General features: G+C 48.8%; 1 protein-coding gene across 1 annotated transcript; it reads left to right on the top strand.

Annotated features, from left to right (window-relative positions):
* The first annotated feature begins 1,679 nt into the window (after nucleotides 1-1,679).
* Nucleotides 1,680-17,514, top strand: Hey (Hairy/E(spl)-related with YRPW motif). Its single transcript, XM_089568825.1, has 4 exons — nucleotides 1,680-1,958; nucleotides 2,911-2,994; nucleotides 7,666-7,738; nucleotides 14,326-17,514. Exons 1-4 carry the CDS (start codon nucleotides 1,881-1,883, stop codon nucleotides 14,901-14,903), a joined length of 813 nt encoding a protein of 270 aa, XP_089424951.1. The 5' UTR covers nucleotides 1,680-1,880; the 3' UTR covers nucleotides 14,904-17,514.
* The last annotated feature ends 1,124 nt before the right edge of the window (nucleotides 17,515-18,638 follow it).

Here is an 18,638-nt window from a genome sequence, read left to right as displayed (position 1 = left end):
TACTCCTTTTTGTATGGAGTGCCCCCTCAGTCCAGCGAAGGCGGAGACCCTCTTAGAATGTACAAGGCGCAAATAGTGCAGTTTGACTATCTCCCTAAAGCGCCTTAAAGTACCCCGTTTAGAGATCACCAAACAGACTAAAACCGACAAAAAATGAGTCATGAGATTATGGTTGGAATAAAAAGACCCTGCCCTATATTGATAAAATCACGCCTGAGTTTACCGATTGAAAGAGGAATTGTTATTTTAATTAGTCGTAGAAACTCGAACAACCAGATCAGAAGGCGCTTCGCTATAATCAGCACAGTTGGTGTTGATTGTGCAGTGCTTTTGGTAGCCCTATTTCTGTGTAACAAGATACCACTCGCTAAAATCACGTATCTGTCGTCGCGAGCATTTCACCTCTCCGGTACCTATAATAAACGCTTCTTAGCCTCCTTGCAATGCGCTCTTATCGACTGTCACAGCGAATCTAACACACTCTGCTCTGATTTCCTACTTGCGCATAAAGCAAGGGGACTAACTGGCTCACGTGACCGGTTGGTAGGGTATGCCTCGATAAAGCGTTCCCACCACAGGAAGCTGCATCGAGGCACCATACCAACTGACACTACTCCCCCCCACCCCCTCCCTTGCCAGTCGGTAGCAGTCGACGAAATCGGGCTCTCAGTTCTACAGAATAGCCGATAGGGCTATACATGAGCTCCGCACGTAGTGAACAAACAAAATAATGCCAGCGATCTCTCCTCCAACAAAGCCACTGAATTCCTTCTGCGTTGTGGGCAGAATTCCATTCCCATTCCATTCCCTAAAGTAGCCCACGCCATTAGGCCATCGTCACACATTCCCGAGGCTGTGAAAGAGCGGCGCGACTTCGGAATCGTTTCGTATCTGGAGTAGCAAACTCCCGCTGTCCTAAGCGATACTATCCCGTCGCCTCTCTTCTGGGCCCCTACTCCGCTCTGTCCGCGTGTAACTGGGCTGCACGCTCACAGCAGCAGCTTATAGCGTCGCGGCGAGAGATGCTATCGAGCGACGGTACCGAGCACCACGCGGCCCACCTGCCTAGCACGGAGCTCCCGTTAAAAGAGGGGCCTCCCCCTGACTCTCTGCCTCTTTCCCTGACTGAGCACGACGCCGCATCCTTCTCAGAAATTATCGCCGTGCTCCCTAACTGCACGCGCGATACGATCAACACGGTAGCAGCGGCGGTAGCAGCGCTCGTGCGAAACCGAAACTAAAATTGCGCGCGCGAGTGTCCCGTTCTCTCTCACTGCTTCTTATTCTGTTTCTTTCTGCGCGGCTCCCCGCGCGTAATCTGTAGGCCACGCTCACTAACGGAGCGACCCCCGCACCCCCCTCCTCTCCCAAATCAGCAAGTGCGCCGCAGCCACGCTCTTCGTCGCCGAAAAACTGTTCCCACGGTGCGAGGTGCAGAATCCCCCTGCGTAGCGGCGGCGGCGGCCGGTTGCCCCTCTCCCGCGTGCACGGGGGTCGCGTGGGAAAGCAGACCTCCGGGGGAAAGAGGAAGGCTGAGGGGCTCTGCGACGCGCGTGTGTTGTGTGTGTGTGTGTGTGCCGGACCCCCGCCCTCCACCCCCAAATCGGCACGCGCGCCGTGCGACGGTCGCCGTCATGATGGACTGCGACGCCTCCTCGTCCCGAGGGTAAGCGGCATCGCGCCACCACAGCAGGGCTGGGCTGGGAGAGAGGGAAGAGGCGGCGAGCGCCGGGACACGTGCCCCGCGCTGCCGCTGCATTCGGGAGACTCGCACGCGACCGAGCGGACGTCCAGTCGTGCGCCCAGCCGCCTCCTCCCGCGACCGGACGCGGCCGTGTGTCCCGAAACGTGCGCCTGCCCACCCGTCGCCTGCCGCCGACATGTTCTCCTTCGGCCATTCCAGGTCCAGCTCTGGTTCCAGCAGCTGCCAGCTTCTGACCAGGAAGAAACGGAGAGGCGTGAGTGGCTCCTCCTTGTTCTTGTTCTTGGCACCCCAACGGAACGGGGCTCACTGAGTTAAGCACCCGACGGCTCATTGGATGACACGCATCGTCGCTGTTAATTTGTTCCTTGTTCCGCTATCCATAACGGTGCATAGCTTCCTTTACGCTTGTTCCTCTCTTGCCAGCTTTGCGTAAGGTCCGACTTACGGCATGATATGTCTCCAGCACTGAGTTCGAATCCAACGGGCCATCAGGTGATTCGAGTTGCTATCGTTACAAGTGTGCTGTCCCCAGTTCTGCGATCCTAACGCAGCGTGAGTGTTAGCAAAGCAAGATAGGGACATGGAGTGCTAAGGGACACAAACGACAAACACTTCAGCCCATACGTTTTACAGTTGTGTGCCTTCATTGCCATTGTTTTCATTTGCACTGCTAACAGGTTTCTTGCTCCTCATATGTCAACCATGTTCTTCTGTTTGGCACGTCTTTTGGTTTCATAATCCTTTGGGCACTTAATTTCGAGACGAGGCCATTTCCACACGTTATGAGTGGGCATATATATTGCCCCAATGCAAGCATCGCTAGCAGGTCTACATTCTAGGCAAAAGCTTAGTTGCGGCTTCTGCGCAACATTCCTTATCAAACCTTTTGAATGTACTCCAGTGCAGGTAACTATGTTTGATCTAACTGCTGGCTTACGGCCACACAAACCTGGCTATGCCCACAAACAAACAAGACATTTTCATCCTGAGCGGTCTTCATAGATGGCACATTCGCTAACTTCCAGTTTTGATTATTTTCTTATCTGGTGACTCACTTTCATTTAATCACTGCGTAATCCATAGTAAATCGTGTCAGAAATGTGTCAGGCTTGGCTTACAGCACGTTAAAGTATCGAGCCTTTTGTGTGTGCACTTATAGCAGTTAACAAATCTATACCGTTGATAACTATATCTTTCTTCCACAGATCATCGAGAAGAGGCGACGCGATCGGATTAACAGCTCCCTGAGCGAACTTCGCCGGCTGGTGCCCACGGCATTCGAGAAGCAGGTAAGAGTTCACACTCTCCCGCTCTGTACTCAGTGCAGCCATTCAGGACGAAGCAGTTTCCGCGAGAACTATATAAGCCGGGCAAGATTTCGTATCTCGCCAAAGTAGCCATTGGGTTCTTCAGAGTCGGTAATCAGACATTTATATCAACTGTTACCGCTTCACTCTAAATGCTTCGCGGACATACACTCGCGCCGTCCTCATAGTCCACTCCACTGCTTTGAGTTGTAGTGGACGTTTCCCGGGATATTATACGTAACACTGTCGCAGACATGGATCGTTGCGGTCTCCCCGTACGAATGAATGCAGAATGCGGCGCCGCCGTCTTTCGCCCGTATCGACGCCCTCACGCAAAATAAAAAAAAAGAGGTGATCGAATGACTCGGCTTGGAATGAGAAGAGCCCAGGACAAGAAAATATCAGCAATGTACTATATTACACTATATAATATAATAACAGATAGTAATCAGCGCCATGCCCTCCATTTAGACGATTAAAATGTTGGAAGTTCTTCCTATGTCGAAGGCACGCGAAAGAAAGCGAAAAAGAACAAAAAAAAATCTTCCACTCGCAAGCCGGTTACCACTGTGCTTAGCGAGATTCAGCGAGAGCTGTTTGCAGTGATAGATGTATCGTTTAATCGTTACTGCCTTCTCTGGAAGATTGCGCGTGACGCCACTAGCTGTCACTCTTGACATCTCTGAGTTCGGGCCACTCAGCGTGATGAGTTGGCACTGCCCATTCAGCGCGGCACGTTGCAGTGACGTCATGCGTGGCGCCACTACATGCTGTCTGATCATCGTGGCGCGTTGTTACGACACCACAGGACCGGGAAACACGCCCTTAACAGCTGTGGATGTAAAAAAGAGATAATGTATCCTTAGTTCCCCACGCCCTCTTCCTTTATTCAATTGGAAGATATGAGGTAGACTCCCACCTTAGTACAGACTTCGGCTCTAGCTACTAGCAAGTGCTAGATACTAATTGGCTGCGTTGGCAGATACTGACTGACTTTGTGTGGAGAAGCTTGCTTACTATTATACGAAGTTTATTTTCAAACATGCTGGCACTCTCTCTGCACGAGGAAGTGTTCGTAATAGGGCAGTAAAAAAATGCGACCGATGTATCACGTGGCCTTTACCACACTCTGTACTCCTTACCTTCAAATTAGCACCTACAGCTGCTTAGGACAACCCCTGCAAGTGGAGACATTCAAAGCAAGATTAAACGGAGACTATGGAAAGTTAACTGCGAATGCCCTTTAGCTGACTGCAAACGGACTGGAATAGCTCACGTTTCTAATATGTTCGTATCGTATACATGTCTACATATAGGACATATCAAGGTAACGATTTTGTCCGTACATATTTAATCAATAATGTTTTCTGGTTGTTAAAGGGCTTAGGACACGTAGCTTTCCCTAAATAAGACACGAAATATTTCACGAAGAGGCTCACATTCCGCGATGTAATTGCATCCGAGTGGTTGCCAAGTTCTACCAGTAAGCCGTATATTGATGAGGAGAAACATTTTATGGGCTCGCGCGTCCACAAAAAGGAAACCGTCTTGCAGTATACACCCATGGGGCCGAAACGTATATTTTATTTATTTATTACAAATACCTCAAGGGCCCTCGGGTGAGTGCTTTACATTAGGGGTGGGCTAGCAACCTGGTGTTAATAACAGATTTTTTCGATGGCTTTCTTGAAATCGTCCGGGTTTGTATGAAGGATGGTACTTGTGGGAAGACTGTTCCAGTAACGCGCAGTTTGGATGAAGAAGGAATGAAGATGGGTCACGGTGCGAGCAGGGGGTGGGTAAACGGCATTTTGATGGCTTGTGCGGGCTGAAGAACGATGAGCAGGCTGGATAGGACCGTGGTAAGAAAAGTTATGACACATTTTGTGGTACAAGCACAGCCTTGCAACTGTGCGACGTTGCTTGAGGTTAGGTAGGCATGCATTATTTTTGAGGGGAGTAACACTGGTGGAGTATGAGTAGTTTGAGTAGATGAATCAAACGGCGCGATTTTGGGCAAGTTCAATGCAGTTAGTTAGGTTAAGTTGAGCGGGGTCCCAGATGGCAGATGCGTATTCTAACTTTAGCCGAATTAATGTTTTATAAACTAGTAATTTAACTGCTGGTGAAGCTAGACGTAAATTACGACGAAGGTAGCCGAGAGTTTTGTTAACATTGTTAATTATCCGCGTTGTATGGATAGATCAGTTGAGGGTACTCGAGATGTCAACACCAAGATACTTAATGGAATTGCGGGGTAAAACACTAGAACCGTTCAGAAGATAATTTGTGGTCGGGTAATTTTGTCGTCTGTGGAAGGAAACAAGCGCAGTTTTGTTAGTATTTAAGACCATTAGCCATCTGCGACACCACTCTTCCAGTCTTGATAGATCACATTGAAGGGCATTATTATATACTTACAAAAGGGATAGTAATGACACTAGGAAGAGCTATATTGAGTGATGGAAAGAAAAATGTGCAGCATTAAGAAGCAGAACGAAAGCAATGTGGATTGGAAAGAAAATGTTAGTGCGGACGCCACGGTAAAGAAACAGTATTTAGGGCCAGCCGAGAGTCAGGTGCGGTGACGAGCCCAAGAAATTCACTTATAACAATATGGCCGCAGCTCGCTCAAGACAGAGAAAATAGGAGTTCATTGGGAAAGGACTTCGTCCTGCAGACCGTGAGGTACAGCGCGAAGAGAATAATTTTCGGTGGTGTCAAGAATACTTGCGCGAAAAAAAAAGCACTGACTGCTTCCACAGGCGACAGCATTTTTAAAAAGAATAATTTTGGAGTTCTAATCTCTCTGGTTTTATAGACTTTACGAGAATGTTGCCTGCACACTCCAGTTTGGTTTGGACAGCTAGTGACGTCACGCACGCTATTCCAGAGAAGGCAGCAACGATTAAACGATATACCACTGCAAAAAGTTCTCGCTGAATCTCGCTTTACACAGTGGTAGCCAGCCTGTGAGCTTTTTTTTTTCCTTTTTCGCTTTCTCTCGCATTCCTTCAACATAGGAAACAATTTAGTAAAACACGTTGCGGGGCTAGTTGGTTATGCCTTTTCTTTCGTTCAGATTTAAGCAGCGCTAACTTTTAGGACGAATACACAGAGGACATGACAGGACAGGCGCTGACTCCAACTTTGTTTATTGAACACGTTTCTCGTAGAACATATAAGAAAAGACGACCGTGAGCGCATGCGCATCTGCGACAGACCACAAAAGGAAAGGCCAAGATGACAAAGATGACAGACAGCAAAGGTAGATTAATGTGGGCGGCACGCATTTCGTCCCTTATTTTTAAGCAATCTGAATTCGCTGGCATGCAGGGAGACAGAAGTGGTGCTGACACACATGTTGCCTTTTGCCTTGATGAAAAATGCTTCGGATAATTCCCGAGCTAATCTATCTTTGCTCCTGGTTATTTGATTTTGTCAAGTCGTGGCTCACAATTCTCATCGTTTTGGTCCTTGCAAGAACGGCAATGGGCGGGTAGATTCACGCATGAGTCTGATACGTTTCCCAAACTTCGTTCATGTTCCCTGGCACGTTAGTTAACACAACGCCCTGTCTGGCCAACGTACACTTTGCCACAAGAAAGGGGGACCTCATAGACCACACCCGTGGCACACCGGACAAAGGGCTTAGCGTGTTTTGTTCCACAGCCGGATGTTGCCGGACCACTACTGCTGACTTTAGGGCACATCTTGGCCAGTTTACAAGGCGCAGAGAACAAAAATAGGATACAATTTCAACATTTTATTCGAGTAAATCGAGGTCGTGGTGGTTTACGTCCCACAGCGACTAAGGCAATGAGGAACGCCGCGATAGATGGCTGCGGACAATTTCGACCACCTGGGGTTCTTCAGAGTGCACGGACATCGCGCAGTACACGGGCCTCTGCATTTCTCCTCCATCGAAATGCGACCGCCGCGGCCGGGATCGAACCCGCGTCTTTCGGGTCAGCAGTCGAACACCATAACCACTTTGCCGCCGCGGCGGCTGCACTCCAGTTTCACGATTATAGTGACCGTCATGAGGCCATTTATAATCACGTCACCTGAAGAGATCTACTTCAGTAAGGCGGAAAGCTACGCGATTTGAATGTATAGTTCATCAACGTGAAACACAAGGGTGCAATACGAAGTACAATGCTGAGCTCGTGTTATGTCGTTCTTAATCTTGCTGCGTCCTCGTGTTTCGTGCTTCAAAGCCGGATATATCGTTGCTGCCAGATTAGTACTCCCTGTACTGGGCCCGCATATTAACGGTGGGCTATCAAGAGGCGTTACTATAATGACTGCCACCACGATTTGCAAGCATGTAAAGAAAGTGTACCTTAGAGTGCGGCTGCCGCATTGGGTCAGTGCATAATTAAGCTACGCTACCGGTCAACAGTAAACCCGGCTGTTGATGGTGGTGTCCGCATATCGCCTGCAAGGATGACGTAATCTTTAACCGAACGGGTCACGCAGATCCCTGCGCTGTTGAATTTTTTAAACAGTCGGTTCTGTTTCATAAACTTGGTTCGTTATACATATGACCGTGCGTGAAATTGACGTACATCGCACGTGCATGCCAGCTGCATGCAAAGCAAGACGAGCGCTTGAGTGACGACCTTATTTGCACGTTCATCGGTCTCGCAGGGATCCGCCAAGCTTGAGAAAGCCGAAATCCTCCAGATGACGGTGGATCACCTCAAGATGCTGCACTCCAAAGGTGAGTGTTGGCGCTCGTTTTCTTCGACATGCGTGTTGTCTTTGGCGTTGTCTACCTGATGACCACGCCAAACCAAGCGCACATGTGGTTCGACACCATACAGTTTGATAACACTTTCAAGTTAGGCGGGGTGACATTCAAGGACAAAGAGGGTCTGTTCTGGTGTCTAAAACTGGAGAAGTCCTCTCGGCCTTACTCATTAGTCGGGTGCGAAAAGCGAAGCAAGATTTAAGCCCTCTGTTGAGAAGCTGCTGAAGCACCAACTCTGAAGTGAGCCCCGCATCGCATGTTTAAAAGAAAAAGAAATTGCAGGGGACTTTTAAGCTCCGCATTAAGGGCATGGCGCCATAGCGTAATGGGTTAATTCCCATATATGCGGAATTGGCCATTCTCCACTTTACATACATAGAGCCCTGGGAGTCCTCGTACCACTCCTGGCGCAGTGGTGCAGCGGTTAAGCGAAGCATCGCTGCACTAACTGCGATGGCAGGTGCTGCCACCGGTGGGGCTTATGTGACCCGCGTTGCTATTTCCGAGCAACCTCTTGCGAGACCAATCATTAATTTAACTGCCACCTGATACGTTGTTCCAATTGCTCACAATCGGGGAGGCAGTTTGTGATGACCCCACAAGGTCACGTGACCTAGGTAGCCCATCTATTTTTTTTTTTTTCCGACATGGTGGTACTAACGTTCTCGCGCTAAAAAACAAGGACGCCAAGAAGGCGAACAAGGCCCTTCACATAATCAACATCTCCTCTATTGCAGACAAAGCGGCTAAAGCATACTTAGGGGCGAGAAAAAAAAACATTTTTATTTCACGGCTGGATGCAAAGTTGATCATGAAACTGCTAGAAGCGCGCGAATAGATTTTCACTGTCATTAATCACCACCTAAATATGAGGGGTACCCAAGCATAGTATGCATCCTTGTCAACCGTCTGCGTGACATCCTCATTATCTTTATTGTTCTGCCTGCGAAAAGTGAGAATTTATTTTCCCCCTGCATGCACTGTGGGGGAATTAAACGCCATCAACGTTGTAACTGCGTCAGACGCACTATAGGGAACCCAAGTGCCCAGGATGTGCGAGCGCTCGCAAACAGCGTATCCCTGGCGGCGATATGTTTCTTTTTTTTTTGTTTATCGCCATATCCATTACTGCCAGAAGGTGCGGTCGTCCGAGAATATGCCCAGAACGGTGTTCCAATCCTTCGGCTTGATATGCGAAGCAACGGAAGTGGTGAGTCTAAAATGTAGGAGACAGTGGCATCGGAGGAAATTAGTGGGGTCATTGACGCTGATTAATATTTTGGTATGGGTGGTCACGTCGGGGTGTCCAGCCACAATGCAAAAGTAAAAAAAATACGCAACAGATGTCAGGCTATGGCTGCGCCATCTGTTGAAGCTATCATGGCCGCTGGGCGCGGCCCCTGGTGCGACCACATATACCATGAATTCACTGAAGGCCACTGAAATGAAGATCACATGTGACGATTACACCACGCTGTGTGCACACTATCATGAACGTGTATGACGGGGTTTCTAATCTTTCGATTTGATCGGCACGTAATCGTCGCCCGTGAAACAGAGGAGAGCGCTTTTGACTACATTAAACTCTATCTCACAGTTCGTTAGCACTACAGTGGTAGCCACGAGGCGTACCGCGGGCGCTAGACATTGAGCGCCAGCAAAATAGTACCGAACGGGAACTTGCTTGAACCCTGCGCGTTCTGTTATCGAGCCATTTACGCATACTGATTACAAATGCCTCGCTATCTAAGTCTGAAAAACAAAAGAAAAACTTATTCCATTTTACGCCTGAGTTCTATACCCTGTCTCGTCGAGAGCCGGGAACATCACGTAGAGGTGTAGTACAGTGTACAGGCATGACCGCGTTCCTGACTGGCTGTCGGCAGTCTTACTGTAGCACATACACTTCAACTCCAACTGGGAGCTGGGCTCACTGTGGTGCAACGGACGGCACGAAATGGAGCGGGCTGCGGTGCTGGGGATACGGCAGCGATCTCCCCTTGGAGCCCAGCTCTGGCCCCGCTATCGGCTTCGCTCAGCGCAGATACGAGCCAGAGCCAACAGCGCTACAGTAACAGCGCTGCCATAGCAGTGCTGCGCGCATGCGCCCCCTTCGCGACGGCAGCGCAAGCACGCACGGCTGTTTCCCACGCTTGATCCGCGCGGCGGCGGCTGCCGCCGCTCGGTCGGACGGCGGGGCTCAATAGGCGGCTGCGTGTGCGAGTTTCGGGTTGCGTACGTGCGTGTGCCGACTACTTCCTTGAGAGCGACGCCGCCGCGTGAGCAGCGACGCGAAGATAAAGGAGGAACGCGGCTCGAAGAAGGAGGCGGCCGCTTTTCTACCCCCTTTCCCGATGTGTCGCCTCTCGCGTCGGTGTTGCATGCCGCTACGCACGGTGGCGCAGCGCGCGGTAGTCCCGCGGAGCATCCACGCAATCCGCGTGCTCTACGCGGTAGGTCCGTGGTGGGACGCTTAGCGAGAGCGGCACTTCTGGTGTGCTGCACTCGTAAACACTAATACGCCTTTATGGGAGTAAAAAGTGAGTAAGATGTCCTCTAGCGCGCTCTATTTTATCAAAGGGTGGCCGGACAAGGGAAGGGACTGCCAATATTCCAACAAGGCTCTTTTGAGGTAGCATGGTTCCTCTCGCGCAGTGCAGCTTGCGCTCTTTTTACTCCTTTCTCTATAGAGTGTGGGTTTGTCTGTAGGCATGCGAAGCCGTGGACACGGGGCTGCATCGTGGAGCATAGTGCCGCTGGGATTGTTGGCTCTTTGTTCAAGGAAACAAGTACGGCAATGCAAATTAAGGATGCAGATAAGAAGACAGGACGGGAGAAAAGACAGGATCGACAAAGCCGCCTTGTCTTCTTTAATGACCAACAAGCCCAGCGACAAGTAATCTGCGATGCAAGTCTGCGTCTACGGCTTCTCATGCCTATTCAGGAAACAAAGCGTGAGGCTTGTCTTATCGCCCGTCCTGTATTGTTATCTGCAACTTCGGCTTGCGCCGTAGCTCTCGTTTCTTAGACATATGCATTCAATGAGATGCGCTGAGAGCACTTTTTTGCAGTTATTCCAGTTCGCCGACCAATGTTGCTCTTTTAAAAATAAAATGTGTTGATAATTACTAATTAAATCGCTGTGGATTTGCACGTATGAGATTCACTATGGGCTACGAATGGGCATCTCTTGATGAGTTCTGACCACCTGGGGTTATTTAGCGTGAGCATTGAAATCCTTACACACACAACAGTGTTATCATTTCGCCTCCACCGAAATGCGGCCGTCGAACTGCGAACTTCCGCGCGGCAGCTGGAGCGTGATGACAACAGTTTTATGTGGACAAAATAGGTTTCTGTGGAGCTTACTAGTGACAAGCAGGATGATTATTATTAAGGCGGAAGCCTTTAATGCCTCATCGTTGTAAGCGGGAGTTGTCGACAGAAATGACATGCTTTTCAATTGGTCGAAACGGTTGTGACGTCACAGTGCGCGACTTTCAAACAGGGCCAATTGTACTTAGACTACTAACCATACAACCAATTAAAGGGATCGTATGGTGATGCTCCAAGTAAGTGGGACTGAGTTTAGTTAATTGCTTAATTACCCAATTAGCCTAATTAACCTTTCTAGTCCGGCCATATAAATAAATAAAACCGAGTAGGAAATCGGTCGAGTTCGGGAATCGAACCCCGGTCTCCAGAGTGCGAGACGAGCATGCTAACCACTACGCCATGCCAGCTCGATGGTTTGGAATAACAAAGGCGCGTGTAGTCAATACAATGTCTTCGTTCACTCTCCTCCCTTCCCGTCACGGCGAGCTTTAGGTGTCCACCCAGATATGCGAGACAGATACATTTCCTTTCCTCAAAAACCAATTTACCTCCGAGCAAGGCGTAGAACCGAACGGGCGATGGCGTTCTATGAACTTCCTGGCAGCGTTGCAAGACTGTCGCGTTTCTCACTCTTAGAAGCGAAGCCTAACATCTTACAACGCATCAGTGACACAAGCAGCAACACCTCACCGCACTTTAGGTCAACAAAGTGCCCCCCTGAATTTTTGATTAAACAACAAACAAAATATTGATCAGTCGCTTCTTCCAAGAAAATGTGTCCCTTGAGCTCGTCACATCGACAGGCAAGAATAGAGAGAAAGGGAAAGGAATAGATGAAAGAGGGAAGCAAATAATCGTACCGTAAGCACCGGCAAGGAACGTTATACTGAGAAACTAACGAATATCGCGACGTCACCTTAACAAGGGAAGGAGGGAAGGGAGTGCGACACAAAATCATCATCTGCCTGACTACGCCCACTGCAGATCAAAAGCCTCTCCCATACCTCTCCAAATAACCCTGTCCTGTGCCAGCTGCGGCCACCCTATCCCCGCAAACTTAACCTCATCCGCCCGACTAACTTTCTGCAGCCCCCTGCTACGCTCGCGAATCCAGCCCGTACCCTTAGCGACCATAGGATATCTTACCTTCGCATTACATGCCCTGTCCATGCCCATTTTTTCATATTTCGACTAGCATTTCATTAGCCCGCGTTTGCTCCCTGACCCACTCTGCCCACTTCCTGTCTTTTGCAGTGACACCTATCATCTTCCTTTCCTTAGCTCGCTGCGTTGTCCTCAATTTAAGTTGAACCGTTCTGGTTAGCCTTAATTGCCTGTTAAAGCACAATATTATATTGATTTATTGAAAGTCGTCGTAGGTGAGCCCGCTTTATAAATTTTCTCAACCTGCATTGTCGTTCGATATATCAAGCGTCAAAAATAAGCTTTTGAAAGCTTGTTGAGTTGGCTTTCCCGCGCTGCGCATTTATAAAATGTCGTCGCTGCACGTGATATCGTCGCCGAAATCACGTTAAGTACTTCTAAATCAAGCAGTGCGCAAACTTCATCTCTATTTTCTGCGTCAGAAACGCGAGCGACGCCATTTTATAACTTTGCAACGCGGTAATGCCAACTCAACAAGCTTTTCGAACCGCAATGCTCATTCAGAAAATTTTATAACTGTGTTCTCCTTCGATGTTGGCGGCCTTCAATTCGTCAGTATATTCAATGCGCACTAAAACCAGAAATTAAGACGTTGATTAGTTTATTCACTCAACTAACAGTCTTTGAATTGCGCTCTAGCAAGTATATAATGTTCGCCTTTATACATAATTCACATTCACAGCCGCACCGATGACCTCATATTCAAAACTTGTAATTATAATCTTCCTGTAATCTCATCCGTTATGTAACAGCCTGAACGGAGTCTTTAAGGTAACGAAAACTTAAAAACGAAATTTTCAAAAGCTCTCAAACCCGTAATAGGACATCTCGGCGCGGAATGAATACACCTGGCTCGGCGTCTGAACACACTGGACGCCTACAGAGCCAGTCATAATATGAGCTACGTGAAGCAACATATTTTGTCGGGTAGAACTAACGAGAGAACAGGGAGCGAGAATAGAAGCATCTTTAAACTTGGGAAAAAACCGACCTAGGCGCAAATGATTTCACGACACAAAAAGAGATGGAGACAACGGACAGGCGCCAACTTCCAACTATTTATTGCTCGAAAAAACACACACATTTATAGTCCCAGGCAACGCCCACATCTTTCCCAAGTTTAAAGATGAATAACCAACTAGCCCGTCAACATGCCTTACTGAGAATAGAAGCAGCTATACCTTATGCTAAGTAACCGAGCTGCCCGACTAGTGCCGCAGCAACCTAAGAAGAAAGGTGTAAACTACAACTGGCGTTGCTGTCGCCAACATGCAACTTGCCAACGTCCTTGAGAAGGACAGCGAGGAACTGTATCGGCACTTCAGCGGAGGGAGTAAGCCAGCTCTCACATACTGGGATGGCCAGGGCTGCCCACGGTAGAAAAAGGGCAGAAAGATGGGATTTCTGGCAACACAAAACAAAATGAACAACGGTTGAGGGGGCTGCCTCAGTGTGCTAGCCGACGTTTCGACTACAGGACTTGGTGGGGGAGATGTTGTCTGGGTTGAATGTTGCGCTGTGGGACCTATCTATAAAGAAAGATGCTGTTTACAACAGGGGCAATAAAGTGCGTTCCGAGCATGGTTTGTGCGCGGTGTGTCGGCAGTCATGAGGAGATTGGTTAATGAATCTACTCCTGAATCTCCGCATGCACTGAACTTGAACGCCTGCTGTTATTATAACTGAGGGGGAAGAAACGGAGTGGTCTGGTCATCCTGTGCTCGAAAAGGAGGAGCCGTAGGACCCCGGAACTCATTTTCCAGGGCATTCGATGTAGTTGAAACAAATTTCCTCATACTCACCCACAAATGAGGCGTGCATGCAACATGTTCTGCGCGAAACCTGGCGTCTATCACCAACTTGCCAGCGGCTGATATATGTGCCAACAGCGTGGCAATGAACGGCGACCTAACGAGCTGTTCGTTGAGTGTTTTCGACAGCTTGCTACTCTGACATGATTGCGGTATGCCTTGGTGTCACCCACCATCTGAACACTTGACTTCTGTCACTCGTGCATACGCTGACTGAAACACCCTCTCTGTTTTCTCTGCGCGCAGGTGTGGACGCCTTCACGTTCGACCCGCACAAGTTCGCCATGGACTACCACGGCATGGGCTTCCGCGAGTGCGCCAGCGAGGTGGCGCGCTACCTTGTAGCCATCGAGGGCATCGACCTGCAGGACCCGCTCCGGCTGCGCCTCATGAGCCACCTGCAGTGCTACTCGGCGCAACGGGAGCTGGCCGCCAAGTCCTCCTGGAGTCCTGCCAGCGGCGCCAGCCCTGCCCCACACTACCCCGCCTCGTTGCCCTCTCCTCAACCGGCGCCCGTGGCGGCGGGAGAGTCGTACGGGACCGAGCCACCACGGCTCCCCATCGACGCCAACGGGTTCCGGCAGCACTTCCCGACCAGGGCGCCACACGTGCCACTGACGCCGCCTTCGGCCACCGCGAGCGCCATGCTGCCGGCGCCGCCGCATGCCCAGGCACCGGGCAACCAGTACTTCCACGGCGTCGCCGGCTTCTCGCCCATGACGTCCACGTCATCCACGACGCCTTCTTATGGCTCGGACCTCTCCCCGCACTCGGGCTCCGGCGTCAAACCGTACAGGCCCTGGGGAAGCGAGATAGCGTACTGAGTACCGGACAAAGATGCGCGTCGACATGGACAGCGTGAGACGCAGATTCTTCTGGTGACACATGTCTGACGAGGTTCGTCTAGGCGCTGATGCAGGCTTAACTCGCTGCCGTCAGTGCTGGATGCTTGTGGCGATCATCGAGCGTCGGCTGACCCTACTAAAAACAACCTACGCCGTGCTCCTCAACGCCCCACCGACGGTGATCGAAGACTGCAACACCCTGTCTGACACTTGTTGGCCGATGAGTCATGCGGATGGATGCTTCAGCGCAGCATCAGTGACCGCCGTGTTTCGTCCGCTCTCGCAACCTCCGTCCATGTTTGTGTGTACAGGCCGGCAACGGCAACGTCGCGTTCCCTTCGAAGCTCATGCAACAGGTTTGATGCGCCAACGACGGCGGTACAGATGCCACCGCCGGTACTTGTTCCCTTGTGATTCCGATGCCCGAGGCCGGTCGCAGCATGGTAGCTGCCTTATGAGCAAGCCCCATGCGGGCCACTAAAACAAGGACCGTTGTTCCGACAAGTTCAGGTGGACATGACCATCAAGAAACGGTGTCTGGCTGTTAATTTGCGAATATGTGTTTCACGCGATTGCAACTTTTATGTGTGATGTGCTAGTCCTCACAGTGTCATATAAGGACTTGGCCTAGTGATCTTCGCCGCTGAAGTTTGCCGAATTCAAACATGAAACGGTCGCAAGCGGGGCTAGCGTAAGATGAGTGAGAACCAAGCGTAATTACGTAAAATAATTATTATTTCGCAAGTATTTAAGAGCACGTGAAGAGCAGAGCAGGAAGTCATGCACCGTATTTTGAGGTGTTGGGCGGAAAACAGATTTAAAAACAGCTTTCTTGCGCAAAGAGTAGAATTAGCGGCTCCGTACAATCTGCATGCATGTTTCTTTTTCTCCTAATACCTGTGATATATTTATTTTTGAAAATACACGAAGTGGTTTCCAAAAAAAAAAAAGTTCTATAGCTCGCGGGACGTTTCAGGGTAGTACAAAATACAGTGAACCACAACCTGCTAGTCAAACATGTACAAGTGGATTACATAAAACAAAAACAAATATTGTTATCTCGGACATAATATTTCCAGCACTCCCATAGTCGCCACTAAAGATTTAGTCGCGGAAAAACGCATGCCTAGTGGCACAGTAGTCACGGGAGCTCTGCTATGCAGGGAACAGTCTGGAACCAGTGTGCTTGTCTACCCATACTGATACAAAATAGTTTTCGAAGCGTAGTTACGAACTGCGAATGGCGAACGATGCAGAGCTGTTCGCTGATGCCGTTTCGTCTGCAACTCAGCAACGCTACACCGTTACACTTACATTAAACATTCTGAACTGATCTTCCCACCGAAATCCAATGTTGTCAAACGTTTAATGATTCCAACACAACCAGACCGTTTTTGATGAGTAGCTTACAAGCGTTGGATATCACCTTGCTAAGTATCAGGCTACAGTCCTTCCAACATTCGCTCCTACAGTTCTTGAGCACTGTCGGAGTCACTGAGACGGTACTCGAAACTCTATGATACTCCAGTCAGAAGAGTTCAGTATGGGGTTATATTTCTAGAAACTCGCATGTTTTACTCTTAATGTAACGTAAAGGTCGTTGAAAATTTTCGGCACGCATTTAGGAGAGTTGTGTGGCTCGGAAAAGTTATCGAATCTGGGTTAACCATATACAAAGTAACGGCTACTATGCATCCACCTCGTGCCTCAACTCGGATACTTTTGCAACTTTAAGAAAGACTAACGTCGAAAGCCATGCCCAGGCTCACCTTTACCGCCGGCACAGTGAATGGTAGCCGCTTAGAAGATCCCTCCGAAAACGCACTCCGCCTCTCGAGAAGGGCCGTAGTACTTGTAGCCCACAAAATTCTCTACTTGCTAAGTGCGACCAATCTAAAATATATCAAACAAGTTACTGATACATTTTCAGAGGGAATGTTGGGTGTAATTTAATACATCAGCAACGCGTATTTGTTACTCAAATCAACTGTCGCCTCTTTGTAAACACCATCCATTGAGCATCTGCTTCTGAGTGCCACCGCCTTTATACTTCACTGCCTTCTTGCTACGAAGCGTCTGACATGCTCCTAGCATCTCTTTATCGTTGGAAGTCTACCAGCTAAAGTTTTATACACAGTTAAAATCCGACAATCAATGCACATGCATCACAGACCAGGGCTAATTAAATGTGCCTCAATATTTTTTAGGCAGTCATATTTCAGCGTTACACCTTACACGACATGACATAACAGACCATTGAAAAGAGCTCGTTGAACAAATCATATGCCCATGCGTGTGCAAAACAGTGATTTTGAAGTTTGCATCCGTAAATAGCGAAACCAATGCATACTGCCCATTAAGACATCTATTGCGGGCAGTGTCCTAAACTGCGGCTTTTCCCTAACAGTCATGTTTGAAAGAAGCCAAGCAGTTGTCTGTGAATCTGTGGCAAGTATTCGTGACCCCACTGCTTGCTTGCACGTGCCTCGAGCTATGCTTCTGTGAACGCGCGTTTTGTGTGAGCATTACCGAAGACGAAAAGCAGCAATATTTTGTGAAATAAGAGAAGATGCATGCTAGCTGTGCATGAAAAAAAATCAATAAACAAATCTAGTCTTCTAATCCTTGTGTCTGTTGTTTTCTTACTGAAACCCAATCCCAGGTAGACGCACGTGACCAAACTTTCATAGCCGAATACTACTCGAGAACGAAGCTGCCGATGCCGCTCGAAGGAAACCCTCCAGCCAATCGCGTTGGCCGATTTTCGTGACACCGTGGTTAATCTGATTAAGCCGTGGTTAATACAATTTACCTGCAACCTCCTGCGATGTCAGGCTATGTCATGAGAATTGGACGGCGCCATTGGCTGCAGGGCCTCCTTTCAAGGACACTTTCCGCTTCATTCTTGAGTTATATCCGACTGGAGTATACTATCTGTGCAGAGCATGAAAATAACGACATGGACACGTTATTTATAGACACCTATAGAGCGTCTATAAATTGCCTATAGAGTGTCTATATAGACTTCTCACACTCCTTTGACTTCTTGTAGATATTTCTTTTTGTCCATGCATAGTCTATAGACTGTCTATAGGATTTACTATATTGCTATATTTACTATATTTATTTATAGAAAGTTTGTAGACTTTATAGACAAAAGTGTATGGACAGTCTATAAGCCTGTCTAAAGAAATTTTTGTAAGTGAAACTTCTGTGAAGGCGAATAAATTAACGGACTTGATGCGCTTAAGGTATACAGCTGGGCCACAAACCACGCCAAAGTGAAAGCAGCTCTCCTATACGCGATTATTGTCCACTGCCTTGGCTACTTTAACGTATTAATCAAAATATCAGTATATAACCGTTTCTGCATTTGACTACAACTGAAATGCGGTCGCCGGAACCAATGCTAGTAGAATGCTTGTAGTAAGGATCACAATTACTCGCAAGACTGTCGTGAACAGAGCAGGTCTCTCTCACTACACCTGGCTTCGCGTTCTAGCCGTCACAGGTTCAGTTGCGATTAGTATGACTTGCCACGAAAGACGTAGTCGGAGTTCCCTCCACGAAGCATTCAGGGCTCGGCGGTTGTGAAAAGTTACGCGTCTAGCTGCCGCTCGAAAGTGTGTAGGGCTTTGTGCAGTGCGTATCCCAGCGAATTCAGTTGGTATGAAGTGGTATAAAGTGCAAACCGCATACGGTCGCCATCGGTGC

This window comes from Amblyomma mixtum, chromosome 2 (assembly GCF_055824585.1).
Source record: "Amblyomma mixtum isolate Tamu chromosome 2, ASM5582458v1, whole genome shotgun sequence".
Lineage (NCBI taxonomy): Eukaryota > Metazoa > Arthropoda > Arachnida > Ixodida > Ixodidae > Amblyomma > Amblyomma mixtum.
Note: the sequence above shows the minus strand (reverse complement) of the source record. Positions and strands in the feature narration are given on the sequence as shown.

Bases quoted from the DNA above. Each gene is read 5' to 3' on its own strand.
- Hey (XM_089568825.1), top strand. From the start codon at position 1,881: ATGTTCTCCTTCGGCCATTCCAGGTCCAGCTCTGGTTCCAGCAGCTGC. The intron at 2,995-7,665 runs GTAAGAGTTCAC...TCGGTCTCGCAG, and splicing joins CCACGGCATTCGAGAAGCAG to GGATCCGCCAAGCTTGAGAA. The intron at 7,739-14,325 runs GTGAGTGTTGGC...CTCTGCGCGCAG, and splicing joins CAAGATGCTGCACTCCAAAG to GTGTGGACGCCTTCACGTTC.